The sequence below is a fragment of the Falco punctatus genome (assembly GCF_963210335.1).
Source record: "Falco punctatus genome assembly, chromosome: 9".
NCBI lineage: Eukaryota > Metazoa > Chordata > Aves > Falconiformes > Falconidae > Falco > Falco punctatus.
In genome coordinates, this window is record NC_137589.1 from 47670236 (window position 1) to 47696943 (window position 26708).

Sequence of the window (26708 nt, forward strand, 5' to 3'; positions counted from 1 at the left end):
CCAGTAATCCCACAGAGAGGCTGGCTGGCCTTTTGGTAGACTACAAAAGCGTAGCAGCGGAATGCATGTTTTTCTGGAACCACTAAAGCTATCAATCAGTGATTAAAGCCTGGAACATTTGGAGACTCAAACACCATGGATATAAACAACCAAGGAATAGAAAAACACTGAATACAATTCAGATATAAAAGGACCTTTACAACATCCAGAATCCCCAGTAAGCGTGGAAGTACAGAATGTGTTTTGAAATAATTTCCTTTTCATAATACAGATGAGTCATCTAAGCAGTGATTATTCCAAGAATTTCCACTTTTGCTGGGATTCATGCTGTGAGTTGCTTAGTAGCTCAGAACTCTCCGACTACAAATCACTACAGTTAGCACGGCAGTTAGATTATAAAAATTAATCCTGTGTAATTTCCACCTTCTTGTTTTACAACAGAGCTTGGGCTACCTGCTTTCAGAGGCGCGGGAATGGTCCCGGCACATTCGTAGCTCTACTGGAGGGCCAGGGCCATGCTGGGAACATCCTGGACCAGTTCCCACACGGAAGGGACTGGCAGGAGCTCCACTTGTGGCCCTCACCAGGCCTTGGCCACCATGGACCTGCCACAACAGAGCTTGGGCTACCTGGCCTCTGAGGCGAGGGAATGGCCCCAGCGCATTCCCAGCTCTAAGGGAGACCCTCGGCCACATTGGAAACATCCATTCTCTGCTCCCACAGGGCAGGGCCAGGCAGCAGCTCCCCTGCTGGCCCTCACTGGCCCTTGGCCACCACGAACCTGCCACAACAGAGCTTGGGCTCCCTGATTTCTGAGCCAGGAACGGGCCCCAGCACCTTCCCAGCTGTACCCAGGGCCCTGGGCCATGTCAACACCTCCGGCCTCTGCTCCCACCAGCAGGAGCTCTGCTGCTGCCCCTCACCGGCCCCTGGCAGCCACCGGGCTTGGGCTACCAGCCCCCTGAGCCACAAAACGGGCCCCCTTTACTTCCTCACTCCAAGGGAGCCGATCCCCCACTGACGGGGATGTCCGCAACGCAGCGGGCACGCCCGGTGTCCTGGAGGACCGCCGGGCCACCGACTGCGACCTCGGGAGGACTGAGGGGCACTTCCGGCGGCCTGATGGCCACTTCCGGGACCCCGGGCAGGGCGGGGAGCGCGTTTCCCGCAGCGCCGACGGGCGCTCTCGGTGCCGGCCCGGCAGCCGCGGCGCTGAGGTAGCCGAGGAGCCGCTCCGTGAGGCGGGAGGTGCCGGCGAGCCCGCCCTCCGTGCCGGCGCTTCCCCGCGCCTCGGGGTGCCTTGCACGGCCTGCAGCGGTACCGGTGCTGCTGGGCCCTGTCGCCTCCGCGGGCGCCGCGCTCCGCCCCGGCACTGAACGGAGAGCTGGGCGGTTCGTTAATTATGAGGCGTGACGGAGCCTGTGTGTGGTGGTGGGAAACGCCTGCATTTGCATAATCGCGTTATTTGCATGTGTAAGCAATAATTGCTGTTTAATCCATACAGCTAATTAAAGGTTACAACAGCCTGTGCTCGTGGCTGTTCCGATCAGTAGTGACTCCGAATTAGAAGAGCAGCTACGGGTCCCCTCACTTTCTCACCCCAAACGGAGCCCACCTCCCACATGCGAATCCCAGTCCCACTGCTCCCACTCCCACGGGGAAGGTGCCAGGCAGGAATTCTCGCCCTGGCTTTCATCTGCCCTGTGCGGCCGTGGCACTGCTCCAGGGAAGCCTGAGCAGTGTGCTTTCTGAGTCGAGAAATGGTCAGGAAGGCAGCAGGTTCGTCTGTGGATTTCAGGATTTTTTTTCAATGATGCAGCTTGTTGCCATCAGCTCCGCAGTTTAGCTCTGTGCGGGACAACAGCCCAACTCCGGCAGCACTCGGGCCTTTGTCTTTACTCACAGCTCAGGCTATAGTCAAAGTCACTTTCTACAAGATTCATTTATGCTGAAACAAGCAAAAATAAATATCTCATTAAAACCTTATACTCTCACGAGTAACAAAATCCTGCCAAGGACCACCAAGTAGTCCTACCAAGGCCACAATGGACATCAAATTTGGGAACAAGATACTGGACTGAGCGGCCCATCAGCCAAACCATTATTACTGAACCTGCACCTTTCCTCTACAGGCTCAGCTGGTCACTCTAGGTAATACTGTAAAACCAACCTGAAAAGCTTTACAATAGAAAAACTACGATAGAGTCCAGCCCTGCAGGGAACCAGGTAACTCTGTCCCTCGGCTCTCCTGAAAATCCAGTCCTATTCTCCATATAACAAATTCCAGCATGTTTTTATGGCTTGTATTGCACAGTGTCTGGAGGGAGCCAGAAAACCCGGACTGGGCTAACAGTTACGCTTGATATACAGCACTGTAGATAGCGGTGCATGTTGTGGGCGATAGTTTCCTACTCTAAGCTCTGTGGCTGCTTAACTCTGCAGAGTCACTGGGGACAAGTCAGGAGAAAATGAAAATCCCCCACTGGAGGGGAAGGAAGCAAATATTGTTATGCAGCAGTCACTAAAAAATGGGACATTTGAAGCCTGAATGGGGATAACAGTAGAAGTATATGCAAAACTTTTATGAAGAACCAAATAATTCACTTCATGCAGGTGTAACTTCCAGTTGTGTAACATCTGTTTGGTCCAACAACAGGCAAATTGTTTGAAAAATTATTCTGCTGTTTAGCTGTTGCCATCCTTGCCAGTCTGGTATGCATATCTTCACCAGATGCCCCTGCAGCAAGAGCCTCCTTTGTCCCTTTCCTGAGCACGTTCCTCATCCAACCAGTTGTGCCAGAGCAACCAGTCCCACCTATGTCTCCACTGATCTGTACATGGGAGAATTAGTATCAGCAAAGTAAAAGGGCTTGGGCATTACCTTTCCACTCTTCAGGATTCATCTGAGCAGGGAGGGTGCAGAGCATCTTCTGCCTGTCCTGTAAATCACACCTCTGCCTGTCTTCCCGGCTCTCAGTGATGAACAGCTTTCACAGATCAGAAGAGGTGTTGCCAGAGATTATAAAAAGAGTTAAAAATAGAATGCAGCAGGAAATATCTTGTCGAAGGAGAGGCTGGTAGGAAAGAAACCACTGAAATGAAATTCTTTTTGGGTAGGCTGTCTCAATATGCTACTGTAAAGAGAATTAAGCAAAGGCTTAACACCACCTCCTAGAGGAAACCAAGCAGATGCTAAACCAAAGGTTCAGCAAGGTGTGCAGCTGCTGTGCAATAACTGATAGACACTTGTTCTAATTGGGTCTCAAAATTCAGAAACTGCTGTGCCCCAAAATCAGTGTATGGAAGTGTGGGGAAGGAGCCCTTAGATGCAGGTTCGGTGCTCTGTGTCCATAAATCACTGTGCTGCCAGGCTGCCCAGTGTTAAAAACATGCTACAGCCAGCACCAGCTATGGGAAGGTTGGCTTTGCTCTGCCCAGCAGGAACAGTCTGTGGGTGCCAGTCAGAACCAGTGAAACCAGCAGCCTGAGCTCCTCACAGCCAGGACCTTCCGTTGAATCTGCCCTGGGAAAGCAAAGAGTGAAACCTCGTTCAGCAGTGCAGCATGTGAAACCCAAGGGGTGAGTGGGGGGGCAAGCTGTCTTTAGAAACTCTACCAATTACCTGTGCCTTTTTGGAGCCTCAGGAACCTCTTGGAACGTATTTTGTAGTAAGGACAAGTGAAATGTGCAGCAGAGCTCTTAGGACTGAGGGGCTCGGGCACTCCAAGGCGCCGTATGTTCACAAAACCCAGAAGCAGAAAGGGAAAACTAAGGAACAGCTTTTGAAAAAACTGCTGGCTTAGCTTGGGCAAATGTCCCCACCATAGATACTAAGACTAGTTATGGGTTGAGGAAATTGTCGCTCGGAAATATAAGTGTTCATTAAAAAAAACCCCTGAAAATGTTGTTATTTGCGCAGAGTGAAGAGCTATAAACAGGATAGCCCTCAAAAGGCTAAGCTGAAGAACATCTTTCCTTGTTGCTTTGGATGATAACCTACCCCTGCAGGTTGACATCACTCCTATCCCAGCAAGGCAAGTCTCCAAAGCACATGGAAGCTCCCCGTGAACACCTGCAATGGTGCCAACTCCCGAGCAAACTCTTATTTCACATCACTTAAAGTCAGATCTGTCACAGTTTTCCTCCTGGTTCCCCAGTGCCAACTGCCTGCCCTTCTCACAGCTTTAGGAGTTCCGTGGCAGTGTTCGTGGGTTAGCACAGAGCAGAGGAACACAATCCCTGGGGCTTGCTGCCTATTATTTCGGATACTTAAAGCTTTTGCAGCTCTTGCCATCCTCCCTGCAGAGCTCTAGCATCCTGGTGGCAGCAAAGGCCCAGGATCCCAGCAGGAGCCAGGATTTCACCTACAATTTTGCATGAATCAGTGCTAAATCCCCTGTTATACACAATTATGATGCTCCCACAGGAACTTTTTGAAGCTCTTCTGCCATCTGGTTGTGCCTTTTGATTTGCTAAGCTGAATTTCTTGGGGATTTGCAGATCAGTTCAGTTCTGGGGGCTTCACTCTTGGCATTTGTGTCTCTAGAGGTAAGCGATGGGTCACAGTGTTCAGAGGTACTCCCCATTCACCCAGTGGGCTCAAAATTCTTGTTTTCTCATCCCCAAAGTGATCCCGGACTTTTGAGACTCACAGGGGACATTTCCCAGGGATCAAAGGAGAATCTACACAGAAAAAAGGATGGCTGATGGTGTAAAAGATCAGGCCTCTGCCATCTTCACTGGGTCCTGGGATGAGAAAAAGCAATTAAGGACATATTGATCACTGAGCCAATTTCAAAATCTACCCTCGGGGGCCTGACCTACTTTGGACTAAGCTGGTTCATTGTCAGTTTCCCCCCTGCTCCCAAAAGTATCTGCATTCACAAGGACACTGCTGCTGTCCTCAGATGGCAGTGGGGTGACATCTCCAGGTGTCCCCCAAGCTGGGTGGAACCTGCAGCTGGTAACATCTAAAGGGATGCATCAGAACTGGGCAGAGAGATCACAGATGCTCCCACAACGTGTGTTCTCAGCCCAACCCAGAGCTGGACCCCTGCTCATGGAGCAACTGGGAAAACCTGGGCAAACCCAGTTGGGTTTTTTTTCTCCTTGGCAGTACAGATCTAACCAGGAGCCTTTGAGAGACTGTGACAATGGGGTAATCTGCAAGGCTATTGCCTTTTGGAGTGATTTACCAAGGCAAAAAGCTGAGAGCAGCAGCTTTTACCTCCAGGTAGTTGGAACAAGGTGTTGCAGCCATTTCCAGGCACAGAGCACAGGATACAAGGCGCTGGGTGGGAGAAGGCTTCTTGGTGCTGGGTGCTGGTGCTCCATCTTCACCTGCCCCATGGGACACACACAAGCCCATCCCGGGTGGGCAGCACAGGCTGCAGAGATGAGAGAAGTGGGGTGCACCAGTCACCCTACAGCTGCCCTGCAGAGACTTCTCCCTCCCTAGCAGCTCAGAGGCACCTGCTCATCCTTTTTCCCTTCTGAAAGGCTGAAGAAAGAAGCTGCTCTCATTTCACCCCCAGAACTGGATGTGCGCTTGCCGCGGACGAGACAGGTACTTTTTCCCATGTAAAGCAAAACCTGAACTTGAATGCAACCGGTCTGATCACAACCCCTCTGATTTCCCTGTGCTATTTTCAGATGGTTGCAGGAAAGCAAGGTGTGCAGGTGTAATCCCCTGCCAGAACTGGTTCTCTGGAATAGCAATAATCACAATATCTACTGGATTATTATTTTATGTGCATGCATATATGAATATGTATAAGAATGTGTATACGAGTATATGTATGGGCTATTTAGGGGACACAGAATTTAAGTGACAACCAAATACTTATTTCTCCCCTGCCTTCTCCCATTTGCTTAACCTTAAAGCAAGCTGCAAATAATTGGAATTTGGGATGTTACAGGGACCTCATGATAGAAGCAAGTGCTTGAGGGTGAGCTATGTTCTGCCTCTGATGCTCTGCTGGGAAAGACTCCAAGAAATCACAGTCTTCTCTGAACTAGGATGCAACAATAAGGAGAAAAAAACACCTTTATTTTCTGTCCTCTGCTAAAATTAATAAACTTTACAGGCTCAGTGTCTGAAAGTAACATGGGGGTCAAACTTAGTGAGGCAGTTTGGACCTCTAGTAATGGTGCCACAAAAAAGCAGAGCACAGGAGACAGCAACAGCAAAGCAAAACAGAATTCCTGCTCACTATTACAATAAAGAGACTGGAGAAAAAAAGCAGGTGGAGAAAAAAAAAATAATCAGATATGCTCTGCCCACCTAACCTTGCTTGGAAACATGGAGTTTTAACTCCACATCAGTCCTGGAAATAAACTGATACCTCTGATTGAAGAATTGCAGAGTAACCCTGGGCTGCCTGGCAGGCAGAGCATTGGAATATGAGCCAGGCTGTGTGGCTTCTGTCTGCCAGTGGCCTCAGCTGACCTTGGGCTTTTCGACTCCAAGTGCCTCAGTTTCCCCATATACACGGTAAGCTCTGCTCTTTGTAAAGGGCCACTAGCAGGCAGGATGAGGGAAGCTGTCTGCACTTAGCTAAACCAATGTTTTTGCTGGTTCGTTTCCCATAGAAATACAATATGGGAGGAGAAGGGCATCCAAAATTTGCAGAGGATGGAGACAAGGAAGGCTGGGGCAGCCGGACAAGAATTTGCCCATCAGAATTGTGGAAAGTGGCATGTTTGGGAAACAGCTGGACACCCAGCCAGAGTCCCAGACCTGAGAGCAGGCAGTGGGCAAGCGCAGAGGTGGAGCTTGTACTGGGTTTTTTGTTTGGTATAAAAAGCTTAGATGGGTCAATGCTAACCACAGCGCCTGGGACGTGGATGAGGGGAGCTGCACAGAGAGCAGACAGCAGTGCCAGCCATGGGGAGGGCAGCCACAATCCTCCTGGCACTACTCAGCCTAACAGCGACTATTTGTGATACCCAGGACACCTGCCCAGGTGAGTGGGGCACAGATCCTGCTGCCATCCTACTGAGACAGCCTGTTTCATCACCCTCTATAACTCAAGGAGCTTGGGCAAGGGAGGGGATATATGATTTTTTTCCTTCTATGCTTTTTTTATTTCAGCTGCAAGTGGGAGGAAGGTAAGGGGGAGGCTGAAGTCTCAGCAACCATTTTACAAAACTGCTGGCTCCAGCCAAAGGTGTAACATCCTTCCTTACTCACCAGTGGGATCTCCAGGAACAGGCTGTCCCAGTTGAGATTTTTTATCCTGGTTAAGGGGTTTTTGTTCTTGGTGCCTTGGCCCAGTTACTAAAGGGGGCAGAGCAATGCAAAGGATGGGTCAAGTGCTTGCTGGGTGCTGGGCACCCTGGCAGCTTGGGGATGCTGCACAACACAGCTTTCTGTCTGTATTCCTTGGGAAGGCAATAGGGACAATTTCAAACTGTCCTGCTGACAGGAAATTTAGTAGAGCCTTTACTGTCCACAGATCGGTCAATGTCACTTACTCTGTTGTCAATTCCCCCCAGGGCACCTCTCAGCTTTTGTTTTATTGAGCTACAGTCTTTTTGTCATGCACGTAATGTCATATATAACAGCCTCCTCTCCCACTGAACTCCCCTGAAACCAGAGATTCAGTATCTAGCTCCTCTAATATGTAAGATCCTCAATGCCATCTGTTAATCCATACAACACCTGCAAACTCCCACCCTCATTGCTTTTGCTTGCACTGTTCCTCAAGTCCAGAGGGTTCAGATTCCTCTCCAAGACATTTTCGAGCCCTAAGAATCTACACAAAGACTTTCTTCATTTCCTTAGAGGTGAGAATAGTGGGACTGGGTGATGCTGACCGGCTTGCTGTTCTCCAAGGATGCCCAGGGATCCCAGGTGCCTCTGGCCCAAAAGGAGAACCAGGTCTCCCAGGAGCAAAAGGTGAGAGCCCAAACGCTAGCGATGAGCACTGTGATGTGAGATGGCGTTGTTGCTTTGGGTAGGGGAAGCAAGCTGGGCTGGAGCAGTGGCTGGCCTGGCCCTGGCTTCTGTGTGCAGTTGGAGGGTCAAATAGGAGCAGGATATAACCCATCTAGAGACTTGCTGGTACGCGTGGTCTCATCTTTTTTTCCCTGAGTCCTGTCACAAGTGTGAAGTGGTCCTGGGTGGTTTCTTCTACAACAAAAACATCAATTTATTTTCTGAGTCTTTATTGAACAGTCTGAGTGGGAGGGAGGCTGTGATGCTCCTGCATGTCTACCAGGGGACAGTTTGGGAACTGTACTGGCACTCCCTACCCCAGGAAGCAAGGGAGATGGGGGTCCTTCAGGGTTTTCATAGCCAACTCATAGAGAAGGCGAATCACATTAGCAGAGGGAGCAGATCCACTGCAGCAAAATCCATGGACTGTCTCCAAGAAGTACAGAGCTCATAGGATTTCATATGTGAACTGCAAATTAGGACTTACATTGGCAGGACCAGTGTAGTGTAGCTTCAACAGGAGAGAAGGAGTAAGATACGTTGCAAGATTAAATCTAATTAACAAAACCCAGCTTCCTTGTTTCCCTGGGCTTCTGCATTGTATCCCCCCTGGCCAATTTGCAATGTGCACATATAAACTGAGTCCTTCCTTGCAGGAGAAGTGGGAGCCCAGGGACTTCCTGGGAAAACAGGACCAACTGGTGCCAAAGGTAATACACAGCATATTCAACTTGAACCCATAAATCTACCCAAGTTCAGGACATGCACTGGGAAATTGGGTCTACAGAGATGAACTGCAGAGCTGGTCATAGTTGAAGAAACAGAACTGAAATAGCATAGGCAAAGCAGGATTTGGGAGGCTGGATCTTGTGTGGGGTGAGTACTAGAAATAGTGTCCTTGAGTCGGACCACACTCATCAGAGGAAGGTACTACTCTTCTTCTCAAAATTCTCCACTGATCCTTACCAGCCCTCTAAAATAAGACCTCTCCCCATTCCTTACTCCCGCATTAACCTTCTTCCACCATGACAAACCTGCCCAAATGGCTCTCTGAGGAGCTTTGGGGTGCAGGAGGCATGATGCAGAGACACGATGCTGAGTGCTTCCAGCAGCCTCCAGCCCTGGACTCAGCATGTGATGCCACTGTAGCCCACTTGACCACAAGAGTGGGAACAGACCCCCAAGAAACAGCTAGTGTAGGGTGAAGCAAGGAGGGAATGGGGGTTTGTTTGCAACAGGATGAGCCCCAAAAAAGAGGAAGGTGTCTGCTTTCATTCCATCCAGGCTGTACTTAAGGTCTTCAGCAGGATCTGTGTGCTGCAAACATTGAAAAAGTGTCACTTCTAAATAAACTAGTTTGCAGAACAAGGTGGCACCCAGGAACTGAGCACTGGTGCACTGTCTAGCTGGGAAAACGGCCCCTTTGCATGCTGAATAGGTAGCTATTATTTCCTGGCCAAAAGCACCCAAGAAAGTGAAAGATCTCAGCTGATACCTTAGAGGAGATGGATGAACCCACTGCAAAAGCAGCTATTGCCCAAAATCTCACAGGTGCCTGACTAAAAACAAAAAGCCCCCCAAAAAAGTCGCGGAGCTGGAGCGGTGAACCCCCCATACACTCCAGCAGATGGAGCAGCAGTTCTCTCTCTGCCCTGTATCCTCTTCCTGCGCTTCCCGAGAGATGCTGCTGATCCGGAGAGCAGCCAGGCCGGGGTGGCAGCACCAGCTGGGACACTGTGGCTTTGCACCACTTGACAGCCTCTCCTGTACATTTGGGACATATGGACAGGCTGGAGCAGCCGCTTGGGGAGCCAAGTAATTCACTCCCGTTGAATCATCTGTGATGAGCATTTTCCTCTTGTCTTTTGCAGGAGCAGCTGGAGATCCTGGCTTCCCAGGACCACAAGGTAAATCATGCTGCACTGAGTTTATCCTGTGAGCTGGGTTAGTTAAACTTCCACCCTTGTGCTGTTCTGGAACAACACACCAGGTGGGAGCAACTACAGAGAAATTAAAGTACCCACCAGGTACTGGATGGGACTGTTTGATGACAGTTGTGCCCCATCATAGGCTCAGCCCTGGCGTGGGTGGTGTAAGCCCCTCTCCCAAACCAGCTGTTCAGCAACAGGGGCTGTCCCCAGCTTGGGGCCATGATGCTGCTGCACAGCACCATCAGCTACAGAACCTACAGGGCTTCACACGCCCCAGCCTGATGGACCAGCCAGATTTGGGCAGACCTCTGGCATTCCCATGCTGTGGCAGCAGGTAGAGACTCGGATGTCAGAAGAACATACCTCTCTACCAGCAATAGGCTGGAGGGAAAACAAGGTTTTAGTTCCTGCTGCTGTCATCCTGCACGCAAGGGCTGCTGGCACCCAGCGCTGAGCACTGGCTGCGCTGCAGCTTCCCACACAGGAGCTTGGCTTGTCATAGCTGCTGGTTCAGCACATTTGCTCCAGCTGGTACAGCTGCTCCCAAACCACTGACTAAAGCCCTCTGCCAGCAGCAAACATTTGACCCTGCCTTCCCGCAGGTGCGTTGCCTCCTCCTTCCCATTCCTACATGTCCCGGACCGATGGGACTAACTGGCACAAAGCGTCGGTACCCAGCTCGGTGGGCTGGCCAGCAGCAGGCAGAGCAGTCAGGTCCAACAGAGACACATCTTGTGTCAGTCTGGCCATTTAGACCTCCTAAACCCAAATCAGATGTCAGGGGAAAATACATCATGCCAGGTACAACAATCCAAGAGGGGCAAGGCTGCTGCTTCTTGTGCATCTATAATGTGTCCCACCTCCCTGGCAGAGCAATTGATGGTGTTGTTTGTCTAACAGGAATAAAAGGAGAGCCCGGATTTCCAGAAACATGGGGTGAGTTTCGTCCTAGCTCCTTCATGCCACCATTGGCTTCATAGAGCAGATAGATGGTGGTAGGACTCCCTGCACCAGAAGTCAGGACATGGCAGTAAAAAACCCCAAATTCAGAGTGACAATGAAAGACAGAATAAGGAAATATCACTGTTAGCCTATTTGCTTCTCAGAGCCACATGCAGCTTCTCTGTGTCTACTCTGTAATCCAGCCAGGCCAGGAAAGTCCTGTCCTCTGAACACACTGCACATCACCTGCCCTCTGTGTGTCCTGGAGGAGATCTGCCTTGGGTTTTGAGAGCCTCAGTGTCCTGGTTTCCAAGATGAAACCACTAGAAACACCTCTATAGACATGCTGCTACTTCAAAGACAGTTATACCATCCTGCTTGTAGTAGCAGATTCAGTAGACACAGTGTTCATGTGTGTGACGGCGCTCAGATTAATTTATTCATTGGGGGAGGGAAGGAAAGGGAAGGAAAGAAGGAAGGAAAAACTTCAGTTGAACTGTCTGTCTCCATGAGCTACAACCAAAGCAGAGCTACAACCTGCTTTAGCTACACTTGAATGCCGTAAGGTCACAGTCACACGCAGAGGCTTGGGCAGATCAGAGCTGCTGTAACGCCTGGAAGAGGGAGTCTGGGATGCTCCTGGACTGGCCCCTTGCTGCCCCAGGCACTCCTTTGTCCTTATGTTTCCTGGGCATGTAAAACTATTTGATTAATGAGAGGAGGCCAAGTCCAGGACCATCCCTTCATTAGGAAGGATGCCCATGCCCACAAGACAGCCTGGTACAGCTGTGCGTCCGTTGATCAAATACAGCACGCTCAGACGCCTGCACTGCCACCACTGCTGCCTCAGATCAGCTCCCAAGGCTTTCCCCTCTGAAAGCCACAGATGCAGCTGGAAGCTGGGATGTCTGATAGTGACCGCTTCAGTCAATCCTTCGGCATCTGTGAATCTGAGCTTCTGTCATCAGGTCTAGTTTTGGGGAAGAAAAATAAATTTATATATCATATATGTGTATATATACAAAAGTACCGTCTGTCCAGTCCACAGAGGATGATCTGAACGCTGTTTTCTGTATTACAGGTAAGTGTTTTTCTGTGTCACCACTCCTTTGCTGCCAACTACCCACACACTCCCTGTGCCCCCATACATTCCTAGGCCTGGATCAGGACTTTGTCATCCTGCTCAGAGCAGCTCCTCCACCCAGAAGCCCAAAAGAGTCATGGCAGATGAGAGGAGTCTGAGCACCTCAGACCATCTCTTAGCAGGTGCCCATCTCCCCTGTGATGTTTGGATTCAGAAAATGCAGTGGGGTTTGGCTCCCAGGAGGTGTGCACCAGAGTTCTGCAGTGCAAAGAGCCAGCTGGGAGGCTGAAGGGCTCCAAGTCTCCTACTTGGGGCATGTGGCTGATGTGCCCCCTGAATACAGTGGGCATGTTATAACTCTTTCCGCTTGATCTCTTTCCCTGACTTGTACAGAAGCCAGGAACTGCCAAGAGCTGTTGGGGAAAGGGAAGAACCTGAGCGGCTGGTACACCATCTACCCACAAGGCTGCAATGCCACCACTGTCTTCTGTGACATGGACACGGATGGCGGAGGATGGATTGTGAGTAGGACGAGCAAAGGGAGGTTTCTATGTCCCTATAGTGATTTTTATTTGGGCTGCAAAGGATGGCACCGAAATAGAAACAAAAAGGGAGGAAAACACGCACGGAGGAGACAGCAAGCCTGCATGAATCCCTGTGGATGCAGGGGATGCTCCTGGGAATGTCTCTGGGAGCAGGCTGAGCACCACAGACCCACTCCCCACTTAAATCAGCAAATAATTTCCTCCTCATTTCCAAGGGCAGGTGGACGAGATAAGTGAGTGAGGGATTCCCCTGGGGTTTGGTCCCCAGAGACCCACAGGAGTGTCCTGATGCAGGGGGAGCATTTGCTGGGGGTGGGGGTGGGGGTGGGGGTGGCTGTGCCACCTGGGCACTGCAGATGCTTTTGGTGGGGAGGGGGTGCCCTGGCAAAACTGAAACTTTCCTTTCCTGCAGGTTTTCCAGAGGCGCTGGGATGGGTCAGTGAACTTCTTGCGAGGTTGGGATTCATACAAACGAGGTTTTGGCAACCAGCTGACAGAGTTTTGGCTGGGGAATGACAACATCCACTTCCTCACCTCACTGGGTAAGGTCTGCCTCCATCCCCGGCTGGGGTCCTGAGTTTAACCCCGTACCACACTCAGGCATTAAAGGAATCGGAGCTTCCTGCAGCTCCCTGAGGTCCCAGCAGTTAAACAGCATCCAGGTTCCTGCTGCCCAGGACACTGCACTTAAAAAAAAAAAAAAAAAAAAAAAAGGCAATCTTGAAGCCAGGGAAGATAATGAGCTGGTTGCATGACCTCTCCTGGAGACAGACCAACACATCTTCCTACTAGGTGTAGCTGTGATGGCAATCGTCTTGTTCATACACAGCCTTGGAGTCACGGTTGTGTGCAGGGTGCCTGGGCATGCAGTTCTCAGTGCCCATGACCACCCAAGATCAGATCCGAAAAGGTGCTTCACAAGAAAGCCATCAACAGGGCAGGAGATTCTGCAGGAATTTCAAATAAATCATAATCCCTCAAGTAGTGGAAGCTCCTCCCAAGTTAGCTCACAGCTCCTTAAATCCTCCACCCAGAAACCCAGGTGCATATTCCCCCTCCGCCCTGCACCACTACTGTCCACTTTCTTTTCCAGGAACCTGTGAACTCCGCATTGACCTGAGAGACTTCGAAAACAACTACTATTTTGCCAAGTATGCTTCGTTCAGAGTGTTAGGAGAGTCTGAGAAATACAAACTGGTGCTAGGAGACTTCCTTGGTGGAAATGCTGGTAAGTGAGCCCAGCAGCTCACTGGGCAAGGCTGTTTTCTAGCCCATCTCAGAAGTGTTCAGCATTTATAGGGCAGAGCAGTATCACGCAGACTCCTCGTGCTGCGTACACTTTGGGTCACTTTTTTAAAACTGGCCGTGGTACACCAGGTGCCAAGTGACCTCTGGGTGCTGGGAAGGACAGGGACACCCATCACCCACAGAAGTGTAACGCACAGCATTACCTACAAGCCCAGCCACATGGTTTAGCAATAAATGTGGAACTTGGTCCTGAGCAGCGCCTCATCCAGCATAACCTTCCCAACAGCTCTGCAGCAGCTGGGCCAGGTTCTGCTTTCAGTTCCATTGGAAGGAAATATTTGCCCTGAAGGTTTGGCATTTCCAGGGCTGGGATGCTCTTCAATACTTGCAGCATCAGCACTGCATTCTCTTAATGTCTAATTATTTTGTTTTTCTTTAAAAAAGCAAACAAATCCCCTGCAAAGTTCAATACTTTTCATGCAGGAATGAATGAAACCAACATCTGAGATAACAGTGCTCTGGGTTTATGTAGCTTTGTACATTGCAACTCTGTCTGATAGTCCAGACCTCAGTACGTCTGCAGGAAATCTGAGCAGTGCAAAAGAAGTGGCACCTGTGTAACTGTGAGGAGAATCTGGCCCATTTTATTCACAGGCATAGGTAAGTTCTCCACGTGTTTTAGCAGTCCTGGCAGAGCTCAGGATACTCTTTTTCTCTAGGACCAAGCAACCAAAAGAACAGCAGGATTTATAAAACCTGCCTTGCATCCAGCAATGATGCCCTGCAGTGATGCACAGACACATATAGGTTCCCTTTTGTGCTCTCTACTGCAGTAACTTCTCATGTGCTCTCTGCAGGAGACTCCTTATCATACCACAAGGACATGCTGTTTTCAACAACAGACCAGGACAACGACATGAGCTCCTTTAACTGTGCCACAGAGTACAAGGGAGCATGGTGGTACAACGACTGCCATTACTCCAACCTGAACGGGATGTACTGGCTGGGAGTGCACGGCAGCTACGCTGATGGCATAAACTGGAAGACGGGCAAAGAATACCATTACTCCCATAAGCGAACAGAAATGAAATTCAGGCTGGTTTAACATGCCAAGAGGGTGTCTGACTAGCACCAACAGGCGCCCCTCAACAGCCTAGAGAAGACACAAAACATGATGTTGTTTGAGGGCGAATTTGGACCAGGAAGGGTATTACAGGGTGTGCCTTCAGTCTAGAGCAGGCTTTTAGAGACCAGAAGAAATTGGTGCTGGTTTGAGCTCCTGTAAGCCCCAGACTCTCACCTTGGATTATTTCCAGCAGCCCCACAGATGCTGACTGAGCTCAAGCATCTTTTTTCTGAAAAGTGCGTTACCTTGATTTAAAGACCAAGTGATGGTGAGGCTATTGCATCTCAGTAAAGCTCTCAGACATCACTACTCTATATGGTAATTACCGGTAATTTTCAGTCTAATCCAAGTATATGAAGCCTCCAGTGTTCTCACAGCCTCTTTTTCTGTTGGACCCAAGAGCCACCTGACAGGCACTGAAGTCCCAACTCCCTCTCTCTCCCTGCAGGCTGTGATGGAGCCACAACACAGGCCAGCATAGAAAGGACTGAGCTTCCAGCACATAGCTGTGAGCACTGCTACCTCCCTCCCCACTGCTTCACACAACACTTGCTCCAGAACCTCAGGTGGGACCTCAGCTCCTGGAACCGCAATAGTATTGCCCAGCAATTCCCACCACTCCTCCAGGGCATCTTTCCAGATCTCTTTCTTTAGCTGCTGGGGACCAAGAGCTGGGTACAAAATGTGCATGCTGGTCCAGCAACACGTGTGGTACCAGGACACTACAGTAGTCCCAAGTCAAGCCTTGCACACGTGGACATCATGTAAATCACTAGCACATGCCAGTATCTTCCATTTCCCCCTTGTGTCCAGTAGCACTTGAAGATGGGCTACCTGCTGTCCGATGGAGGCAGTTCATCCCGTTAGTGTTGATGTTGTATTTGACTTTTAGCAGAACTGGTTAAAGGGTCTTTTCCTAGACTCCTCCCCACAGCTGACAAAGGGAAGGGAGAGCTCACTGCCAACTCACTGCAGGGACAGCCCAGAGTCACCAGAAGCAGAGTATTCATTTGTGTTACGTTCCTGACTCTCCTATGTTTATCATACTTATTGCACAGATGTGCAGCCAAGGCAGCTCCAGCCCTACAACACAGAATTCAAACCCTGTGAGTGAGAAAAGCGAAGAAACCGCTCACCCAGCACACCACAGCAGGTCAGCAATGTGCTACGAAATAAACCTGAGGTTTTGCATCTCCCTGTTCACTAGGTCCTGTCCCTGTTCGCTTCTCCTTTTCAGGTACATGAGAAAGCGTGTGTCTGAGCAGAGAAGCACACACTGAAAGTCCCACAGTCGTTTCCCTATCTCCAGGAGCTCTGTTTTGTTTTTCTCCTACTCCCAGGCAGATTGATATGCCCCCAGCAGGAGCAAGGTCCCACAGCATCCAACTGTGTCTCACCCAATCCAGGCACTGGTGCTGTTGTCCAGCTTCTCAGAGAGGCCCAGCGTGCTGCCACAGACACCTCTGCAGAACCACAGAGCCCTCTGCAGAGACACACGAGCAGGTGCTGACATCCTCAGCTCACTTCCCTTAGTACACAGAAACCTCCGACATTTAAATTTCATTTCTGAAGGACACCGATGTTAAAGGGATTAAGAGAACATCATGAACATTTTACCCAAGCCCATGTAGCTGATATTCCCAGACCGCCACCTGGCTCCACAGAGGAAACGGTTAGGTATGACAAGCCATCACCAGTGCTAGGTGAGGGGGGTGGACCTGGCTGCAGAGCAAAATTCTCCTGCATCCCCTAAGCTGATGCAGTAACCCGTTGGCTGGCAGCAGCCCCTCCAGCATGAGGGAATTTTGGCTTATGGGCTGCTGGGGTGGAGAAGGTGACTCCCAACGCCCTTTGCACGATGCTTGTGCTGCTGCTGTTACCTTGTGCCCACCTAACCTAAGTAAAGGAGCGACCTGAGACACCAGCTGACCCTGCCACAAACTGAAGGCACAGCAAGGCAACGGACCCAAAATACCACTCTTTCATAGCTAAGACTCTTCTGTAAATTACTTTTAACTGAAGGTGTATTACACCAGCTACACTGATAGACCATGAAGCTGCTTGTTTAGTTGTTTGGAAACACAGTATTTCAGCAGCACCACTCAGCAGACCCAGGATGATGAAACACAGCAGCCAGGGCTGATGTGGAAAAGAACCATTAGACTTTATTCCCAAATGGCATTTATAAAACCAAACAAACAAAGACACAATGGAGGATGTGGGAACACCATGGCCCATGGGGCACAGCATGGCCAGGTCCAGGCCATCAGCACCTGCGGAGCAAGCAGCCAACAGAGGGAAGAGAGGAGAAGAGGCAGCTGCTGGTCAGGTCCAGCAGAGGCAAGCCTGCTGTGCTGCCCAAACCCTCCACTCACCGTCACGCTGACTTCAGTTCAGTGCCAGGACTCCGAGACATGAAATTCAACCACTAACTTGGACTTTGCATCAGAGAGGTGTGGGGAAACTACACCCTGTGCTCCAGCGCAGGGGCTTGTACCTGGAGGGCATCTCAGCAGGTTTCCCATGCTCACCTCTCCCTCCAGCTCTCACCAGTGAAGAGAAACTCTTAGTCCATGAGATGCACCAGACAAATTCCCAGACCTGGAACTGTTCTCTGCACGCTCCCAGCATGGGCTTTTCTACTCCATATGGTGCCTGTATACAGTCTCAGTCCCACCTGCCCCTGCAGCAGGCACCAAAGGTCCTTCCAGCAAGGACCCAATACCCTTCAGTCACCTGAGATCCAGCACGTGGCCGCGCTGTGAGAGTGGATGAGGCACATGGCAAGCACAGAAGGAACCTAGTTCTGCTCCATCACAGCTCAGACTGTGCTGATTGATGCCATCCTCTGTGCTCTGTGCAGAAAATATCCCCCCATTTAACCCTTGAGCAGGCTGCTTCTGTCCAAGCAGATAAAAAAACCCAAAAGATCTTCCTTCATACCATAGCATCACCAAAGTATGTGCAACTCCACATGCCTTTTTGACAGTGTCCCAGCCTCACTGTTGCTGTTCTGCAGGACCAGAGCCCGATGTCTGACTAGAGGAAGAATCAGCCCGGTCTGCAGCAGGGCACCGCCAGCACCAAGCCTTGCTGGTCCTGGGAAGGAGGTGGCCAGCAGGGCAGCAGCTCTGCAGGGAAGTGCCCCTAGAACAAGACACCTTCACCCCATCACAGGCTGTTTGAGGGGTCAGCGTGTTAAGGGATCTGCCTTTAATCTGCTCTTGTGCAGGAGGGCCAGAGGAAGAACAGGCTCCAGCTTGTCACATCGGGCAGCACGGGGCAGGCTGGGGAAAGGCTTTGCGAAAGCAACGTGTCTAGCCAGCAACTGAGCTGAGGTGGACAGCTATCCTTCATCCAGAGTGGTCGGAAGACTTTGTATCCTTAATGCCTTGGGTGTTAGGACAGACTGTTGGATTCCTCGTTCTCAAGCCTGTTCCTCTGTGGAAGCCCAGGGGAGCCTGGGAAGCCCTGGGAGGTTGCGGTTATCTCCTCAGGTCCATCTCCTGGTAGGCAAATATACACCCTCTGGTTCTTGTGCAATGCATTGCTGTGATGCTGCTGGTGGCTGGCTCTCACTGACACACACCCATTGGTGCTGTTTGCACTGCTGTTGCAGTCCATTTCACTTCACTGCTCTAAAGTTCCCAGACTGGTGCAAGTCAAAAAGTGGCCACTTCTCCCTCCTTCAGGCTGAAGAGTTTCCCTTATTTTCAGTCTCCTACTTCTTGAAGCTTTGCTTCCCTGCCACTGGCAGTATCCAGCTGGGATGAAGGTATTTTCTGGGCAGTTTACTGTCGAGCAGGAGGTTTCTTACACAAGTAAGTCCGTATCCCGCAAAAGCACAATGGCACCTCTGGGGAATGAGGAGCTGCAGATGTCCCCTGGAGATGTGGCTGAGCTGGTGACCCTGGTGCCATTCAGTGCGTTTCATGCCAGCTCCCAATTCCTTACAACCCCTGGTGAAAATGCATCGTGCTTCTCCACCAAGTCTCTGTCCCAGCACACTGACAGTCCCTTGTGCAGGTACCATGGCACAGAGACACCAGGCTATATGTGACACCAAATCCAGCTCCAAGAGCTTGAGATGAGGCCCCCAGGTGGGTCAACAATTATATATGGGAGAACATCCTTCAAACTGTAGGTCGAAGGCCCATTGAGCTAAACACTGAAATACTTTTTGGTGGACAGATGAATGATCCTTGCTCCAAGAGCTTACAGTCTACAAGAACAGAGCCACAGCTCCACCACTATACAGACTTTACACCTATTTACATCCACAAACGTTTTGGTTCCAGCAGAACATGTCTTTCAGACCAATGGCCCAGCAATCAGCCGATCTGGGGGCAGGGACTCGACTGTTCACCTCTTAATTTGAAACGCCAAACTATTTCTAGGCATTATTATTTCCACCTCTGGTTTGGATCTGCGGCCCCAGCACCCTCCTCTGGCCCACAGAAGAAAACACAGTATCAAAACCAAGTCCCTTCCTGGCTGCCTGAGCCCTGGGGCCCATGAGGGTGTCCCACCCTGTCAAGGAGGTGCTGGGTGCTGGACCAGGCAGAGAAACAGGTGACATGCTGGGTGATGCTGGACCCAGCTCTCCCTATTTTGGCCTCATAAGCTGCTGGCCCTGTGCTCGTTGCCGTGTTTGCAGCAGGACAAGAAAGGGGGAGGCAGACCCCTCCATCTTTGAGCCCCGGTTGAGGGCAGCAGGGAGAAACCCAGACTGCCGTGATGCTGGGACATGTGTCTGACAAAGCTTTTCTGAGAGAAGACATTAGTCAGTTAGTTCGTATCACGATAAGGCACACCCTCCCCATCACCTCGGCTGGCACAGGTCAGCACCCCATGGGTGGCTCTGGTTGACTCTCCAAACCCCTGCCAGATGCCTCCGTGCCTGGCTGTGCCCTGAGCATGATGCCAGGAGACCCAGCCAGAGATCTTGCAGAGGGTACCTGCTCCTGCAAGGCTGCTGGATGGGTGCTTTAAGGCTTTAAAAATAAGGCGACACCAAGGCTCACCAAGCACCCCAGAGCCCCTCTCCTTCACACTGCACAGACCCCAGGCCCCTGAGAGGCGATTCCCCAAGGCCATGGGGATGGAGAAGGGGAAGGCCCTGGGTGTGGGGAAGCAGGAGAGGATGATGTTTCTGTTGGGGATTTGGAAAGCATCCTCAAGGGAATTTGGGTCCCTCCAGGATCATTTGCTTTTAACAAGCAAACAGACAAAGGCTGCTTGGTGTCCTAATTACATCTGTTAAAAATCTTAGCTAGGAAAAATATACCCTTGGTAAGTCCCTTCGCCATTTTTAACCATGTTTTCCATCCAAGAAATTAGAAACTGAGACTATGATTAAATAAACACCAGCACGTCACTTAGCTCTTCCCTTCCCCATCTTCCTTCTTCACTCCTGACACCCCAGACAGTTAATTTACAGTTCAGGTGATTCTCTGCCAAGCTTCACAGGAGGCGGACAGCTCAGCCCGAAAGCTGATTGTCCCTCCTAGACTCCAGGCTCTCCGCCACATCCTCCAACGCATCCAGGATTTCGGAGAAAGATGGCCTCTTAAATGCTTCCACCTGGAAGGAGAAGGGAAAGCTGAAGAGGACACCCTGGGAGGCCAGGAGGCGGGGGCTCTGCTGGCTCCCCCATGGCTGGGCAACAGCATCCACCCACCAGTAGCACCGGTGTGGGTGACACACGTGGTGGTGGAGCCCTCTGGCATCACCACGTGGTGATCCAGGCCTGGGTTGCTGCAAAGGAGCAGCAGCAGGACAGGTCCCACGGTGTGGTACAGCTCCAGCAAGGGCAGTGAGAAGGTGAAAACCAGCTCCACACATGCCAGCCTGGCCAGGCTGCGGGAACTGCTCATCCCAAAGCCCCCCAAAGGGTGCAGGGGCAGGGAAAGGCTGCAGGTGGGCATCAGGAGGGAGATGTTATCATCCCCGGAGCTTTTTCATGACAGCCAGGATCTGTCTTCTCTCCCCGATGCAGCTCATCCTTCAGCAGGCTGTGATCCCTCAGCCCTCCCGGTGCCATCGGGGTGTACTCGAAGTGGGGCACATGGCCCAGGGCACCTGTCCCATGCCCCCGCCAGCCCATCCCGGGGCTGCCCGTCCTGCCTGACGCTGCAGAGCCAGCCGGAGGGGCTGCACAGAGACTCCCAGACCCACACATCGCACACAGGCAGAGACCAGCCCCAGTTCTGGCAGGAGCCCGTTATTATATGGACTGGCATTCGGAAGCTGCCTGGCAGAGGTACGGGGTCTGAGCACACACACATCTAAGCCTGTTGCCGACATGAATGACTCCTCTGATTCAGGGCAAGTTATTCACACATCCTCGAGATCCGTGCAAGGATTTACTCCTACTTGCTGGCTTGAGTTCCCAGCAATTAGGTCCATTGTGATGACCCAGCTTCTCCAATCTCTACCTTATGATTACTGCCTTTGGTTTCCTCTTCCTTTCAGAAATTAATTTGAATCCTTACTTTCTCTCTGCTTTGCCTCCCAGAGCTTTGGGCAGCATGGGGAGGCACCCCAGCTTTCACCATTTCTTTTACGCTAAAGCAAAAAAGGTTGGAGGACTATGCTCCGATGCTATCTGTAACCCAGGGCTGGTGATGGTCAGGCAGCACCCTCCAGAAGCGACCAGCCAGGTGCCTCTGCCTGCAGCCTGGCTTCAGGAGGGACTGGACACCATCACCAATGTGCTTCCCACTCTGGGGTCAACATCCAAGAGAACAGGCGGGACCTTGGGGTGTTTTGGGCTGTAATACACAAACTAAACACTTCTAGGGGCAAAACTGCATGGTGGATGAAAGCGTATTACTGGCCCAGGAAGATGTCATCACTTCACAGCTCAAGTGGCAGAACCCCTGAGAGCAGCAGGTGCAAGCTCTCCAGGGTTCACAACAATTTTGGTCTCTGTCATACAACTGTGACACAAATCCAATAAAAGCAAAGAAAAAAAAATGCTAGCAAGAATCTCACCCGACAGCAGCTGGCAGCGAGATCTATCACCTGCTTGGGGCATTCGCCAATCATCCCTTGGAAGGCAGCAACATCCAAGCCGTAATCCTGTGAGGAAAGGGAAAGAATACGTAGACAAGACTTCAGCTATAAAGTCCTTTCAAAGCTCTTCATCCTTCTCAAAGTGTTAAAACACAAAATGCTCATGGTTTAAAGCTTTTTTGGGGTCTCCATCACAGTTTTTACTGATGGCTATACAAAGGTACTGGGTCAACATCAGCTCTGGCAGGACGGCACAGGTGGTAAATCTTTAGCAGAGCTGGGAGACTGCAGCATCCTTCTGCTTGCTTTGTGCTATCCCTCTGGGGCTGTATGTGTCCTCCTGGAAAAGCTCAGACTAAGACAACAAGAGCCACAACAGCAGAAACCAGTAGAGGAACCAGCACCAGGTGCTGAGCAGTGGCTGCTGAGGACAAGAGCTGCAGATAATCTGGTCTTGCAACAGCAACTGAGAGTCAAAGGGGTCCAGCCAGCTGCTTCCCTAACTACAGCTTTGTCCCTCCAGAATTTGGAGTCTCTGATACATAATTCTCCTTCATCTTGTGAACACAGATGGAGTGTTAGTTCCTGTTCAGTCTCACAGAATCATAAAATAATACCCAGTCACTGCAGGTTCTTTGCATTCTGCCTTGGAAAGCAGCAATTTGCTGTTTTCCTGCTGGACTTTTCATCCCTGTTCAGGACAAAATTTCCCTTCCCACTTTGGGAAAGGGAAATGCTGAAAACGTGGAAACAAAAAAGGTCATGTTTTTAGGGAAGCCCACTGTTTCCACATGAACTCTGTATTGACTGCAATGTATCTGAAAATAAACACTTGTGATGACAGTTGTGTTTAACCTGCCACTTCAACGGAGAAGCTGAAATGGCAAAGTGAAATGAAGGATTTGGAATGAAGGTCTTTAAACAGAAGTACTTAATCTCAAATTGCTGATCAAAGAAAAAGTTTTGAAAGTATAGACGCACTGAACTCCGGTGCACTGAAAACGTGGAGATTAGATTTTCTCACTGCAAAACCTCTAGAGAGAAACCCGAGTGTGAATACGTACACGTGTGTGCTGGGCTGTCTGGTCCAGAGAGTTGCCACAGTCTGGTACCATGGAGAAAACACCAACAGTTTTGGCTGCAGGAATCATTACCTGAGTCCTAGGAAGCACTTCAGGGTCAGCTGGGATCCTGCCCAGGATTTCACACAGAACAATGCCAAAGGAAAACACATCCACCTGCAGGAGGGGTGGGAGAGTGGGAGCAGGGACAGGGCATGCACAGAAACGAAGCATGAGAAAGGGGAGTACCAACAACAAGGTCCTGCCATTAGTTACGCAAAAGCCCATCACAAAAGCCCACTGGAGATGGAGGCAGCAAAACCCTAAACTTTTTCTGGGCTTCTGAACGCACCCAAAACCACCACTGCCCCACCTGGGAATCCAGCCTCATCCTCAGGAAGCCTGGCCCTGTGCTCGTTCAATGTGTCTGGTGCTTCTGCCACAGCTCTGGCACCACCCACAGATCCTGCACCAGGCTCATCGGGCTGCAACTCATCAAGCATCTTCCTCAGAGATGCTTCACACTGTTTGTCCCCAGCAGCAATCCGTTTCCTTAATAATTTAACTTAATCAGGCCACATAAGGGACTTCCAAGTCACTAAGCAGAGCATCACTGAGCAAAGGTCCAGGGAGCAGGGCAACTTTTCCCGGGGAAGGAAGGAAGGGCTTTTCTGCTGTTGGGACATGTCAGCAAGCAGAGGAGACATCTCCTGCGCTCGCTCAGGAGCTCTGAGGATGACCAAGGCGCTGGGACGCAGTGCCATACCTTCCGGTCATAGGGCTCTCCCCGCAGCATCTCAGGAGCCATCCAGAAAGCAGAGCCCACCAGAGACAGCTTCCTCTCCACGTCCTTCACCGGCAGCTCCACCACCTCCCTGGCCAGCCCGAAGTCTGTCACCAGTGCTTCACGGCCCCGCGGCGTCACTCGAATGAGGCAGTTCTGAAAGGAGCCCACAGGGCACGGCGTGAGATGCCTGGCGAGGAAGCACCTCACTGAGCAGCACCTCACCAGCCCTCAGCACCCCCCGCCAGTACAGGCTCTCCCCTTGCCAGAGAACTGCATCCTGGCAGCACGCACAGAGCGTGAGGCAGGTTAGGGATGGACTGATCACATCTGAAGCCAGGAAAAGTCCTTCAAAGAAGATGGTTTTTATCTGAAAGAGACCTCAAAATGTGCACACCAATTTTGTTTGCCACTCAGCCAAAAGCAGGCAGGGTAACAGCCACAGCCCTTCTTGCTGCCCATGGCTACGCTCCCCTAACATGGCTTTCTGGAGGAATTCCTGCAACATGATCTTAAGGTTTCTCAACATCCCAGAGGTTTCAGCCCATTCGGTTCCCCAGGATTTTCTCCTCAGCATCTGCTCCCAGGGAGCTACCAGAAGTGACAGGCATCTTCTCACTGACAACTACATCTCAAGCAAGCACACACACTTCTCTCCCATATCTTCAGCCACCATCCCTGTAGGATGAACCTCCTTCAGGGCTGAACCACCACAGCAAGACAGAAGGGACAGGCAGGGACCTCCAGCACTTTCCACCAGCAGATCTAGAAAGTTCCTGAGCTCATCAGCCACCACCAAACAGGAAATTACATCTCACCTGACTTCAGAGCACACTGAGCAAGGAACTGGTGGTCAGAGTGGCTCTTGCCTTGCCCTTGCCTGGTGCTGGTGATGCATGGTTAGTAACTGAGCCAAGTAACCAGTCTGAGATTACAAAGGTGAGATACATTCCTCTGCTGGTGTCCCTCAAGACTGTAACACTTGACTGGCTTCCCTACTGCCAACCTTCATCGATATTTCAAGTTTCTCTTAAAAAGCTCACGGAGCGCCAGCAAAAACGGCTTGTAAGAGATACTCCCTATCCAGCATCCACAGCAAGGACCTGCAGGCTCCGTTTCCATGAATCACCGAGCCAGCCTCTGGCATTGGCTAACACCGATACGGTCCAGGCTAGTGGCCAGCCCCTCAGCTCACATTCCCTGTGGTATGGACACACTGCAGATCCACCTGAAGTTCGGATAGTTTTGCCCAAGAAAGATCAAGGAGGCACTCCCTTACCGCATTCCTACTGCCATACCAGTGGCAGAGCCACACCAAAGCCTGTCCCCATGGACTAACCTGAGAATGGCAAAGCCCCAGTGCTGTTCCAGCCCCCACAGGAGCCCACGCTGAGGAAAGCGGCCTCCCAGCCGGAGGGCCAGTGCACCAGGAACGTGATGTGCCTTTGTGGTACACCCAAAGCCCATCTCCCAGATGCCAGTCTTCACAGCCGGCACGCTGCCAGGTTGTGAAACCTGTGGAGGTACCCATCCTCAAATTGGTCACCTGGACCCTCCAGATCAAGAAAAACCAACTTCCCTGTGCTTGAGTGAGGAGACAAAGGTCTCCTGAGTTCTGCTGGTGCTCTGCACACAGGCAGGGATCATCTCACATTGCACTTGGTCCCAGAGCCCGTGACCAGCTCCAGTTAGCCACATCTGCCTCCTTGCTGTGAGCAGGAAAGGCACCCTCTAAATCCGGCAGAGCCTCTCCTACAACCGTAGGCAAAGAAAACCACGTGCACTCCTGTACACATTTCCATCTGGCTCCTTTTCTGACAGCAACAGCGCTAGGAGCGATCTATTTTCATCTCTGTCTGGGTCTCCTGCTTGGCAAGTGATGAATGCAACATAATGACAGGTTTTCTCAAGAAAGCTTCCGTGCCTGCGGAGGGATTGGCATGGAGCAGAGCACCAGCAGGAGGCCTGTGGCCTTCTGGTTACAGCTCTAAGGGGTCCCTGTACGGTCCCCTACACAGTCATCTTCAGCAGTCTGGGGGTGAGGACCCCTTCCCAGCTGCATACCTTGGAGTTGAGATCCCGGTGGTAGATGTTTTTGGAGTGCAGGTAGATCATGCCTCTGGTGATGTCAGAAGCTAAGTCCACTTTTTCCTTCCACGTCAAAGCAATGTCTTTGCTGGCCAGGAGCTCTTCCAGGCAACCCCCATTCACATACTGTGAACAGAGACAAAAACTCCCTGGAGCATCCCGGGTGCTGAGCTGGACTCTCCCTCGCTAACCCAGGAGCCTCTCCTTTGGGATGGAGGGTGGGAATGCAAACGAAGGGGCCCCTCCAGGTGCAAATACCCCTCCTGGTACGGCAAGCGACTGCCAGTCTCTGGGCTCTGCCCCACCGCAGGGACGGTGCATGGTCCTCACTCACGGGGAGTGAACTAGAAGCCAAAATGCCTGGCAGTGGCTCAGGGACCCCCTTCTGGCACTGGTAGTGTAGCAACAAGGTGGGACCTCCCCAGTACCAGCCCAGGCTTTTCCATTAGACCATTCCAGAGCCACCCTGGAGGTCCTGCCACTCTCAGTCTATTTTACTTTCTGCTCCTGCCCTCCATCCCTGGCTCTCCCATTCTAGCCCTTAGGTGGTACTACGCCAACCTGAAACATTTTTTGGCTAACCTGCCTGAATCTCATGGCCCTGCAGTGGCTGTGCCCCACTCCAGCTGCGACCAGCTGTGGGGCAGAAAGGACCAGAAGCCCTTTTGAGGCAATGTTGCTAGTCCAGAGCCACTCACAGGCACAGGAGTCAGAGAGGCGTAGACATGCATTACAGGACATCTGCCATCCTCCCTGCCAAAGAGCCGCAGGGTCTTTGCCTGCCTACAGCACACTTAGAAGCAAGAAACCTTTACCTCCAGAATGGGGTACAGCTTGTCATCCTTCACACATATCCCAAGGTACCTGTGCAGAAGAACACATTAAAAAAAAAAAAAAAAAAAAAAAGAAAAGAAGCCATCAAGGTTCAGCTGAACTCCTCACT

General features: G+C 51.1%; 2 protein-coding genes across 7 annotated transcripts in view; one reads left to right on the plus strand and one right to left on the minus strand.

Annotated features, from left to right (window-relative positions):
• Nucleotides 1-2881: 2881 nt before the first annotated feature.
• Nucleotides 2882-17669, plus strand: LOC308069621 (ficolin-2-like). Its single transcript, XM_080402259.1, has 9 exons — nt 2882-6965; nt 7787-7900; nt 8596-8649; nt 9811-9846; nt 10771-10806; nt 12290-12417; nt 12854-12983; nt 13535-13669; nt 14547-17669. The coding sequence occupies exons 1-9, from the start codon at nt 6887-6889 to the stop codon at nt 14792-14794; spliced, it is 960 nt and encodes a 319-aa protein (XP_080258385.1). The 5' UTR covers nt 2882-6886; the 3' UTR covers nt 14795-17669.
• The window catches only part of LOC308069613 (dual specificity testis-specific protein kinase 2-like), a 49444-nt gene continuing 39691 nt past the window's right edge, over nt 16956-26708 (minus strand). For 5 of the 6 annotated variants that reach the window (XM_080402241.1, XM_080402240.1, XM_080402239.1 and 2 more), the window contains 6 exons: nt 26581-26629; nt 25742-25891; nt 23660-23833; nt 22897-23070; nt 21812-21898; nt 16956-20398 (listed from right to left, as the gene is read on the minus strand). In XM_080402241.1, the coding sequence (XP_080258367.1) occupies nt 20297-20398; nt 21812-21898; nt 22897-23070; nt 23660-23833; nt 25742-25891; nt 26581-26629 (736 nt within the window). In that variant the 3' untranslated portion in view covers nt 16956-20296. The remainder of the gene's footprint in view (nt 20399-21811; nt 21899-22896; nt 23071-23659; nt 23834-25741; nt 25892-26580; nt 26630-26708) is intronic. The other variant, XM_080402237.1, reaches the window with a different exon arrangement.

Coding starts and splice junctions, on each gene's coding strand:
- LOC308069621 (XM_080402259.1), top strand. CDS start 6,887: ATGGGGAGGGCAGCCACAATCCTCCTGGCACTACTCAGCCTAACAGCG. Junction 6,966..7,786: donor TACCCAGGACACCTGCCCAG/GTGAGTGGGGCA, acceptor TCATTTCCTTAG/AGGTGAGAATAGTGGGACTG. Junction 12,984..13,534: donor CCACTTCCTCACCTCACTGG/GTAAGGTCTGCC, acceptor TTTCTTTTCCAG/GAACCTGTGAACTCCGCATT.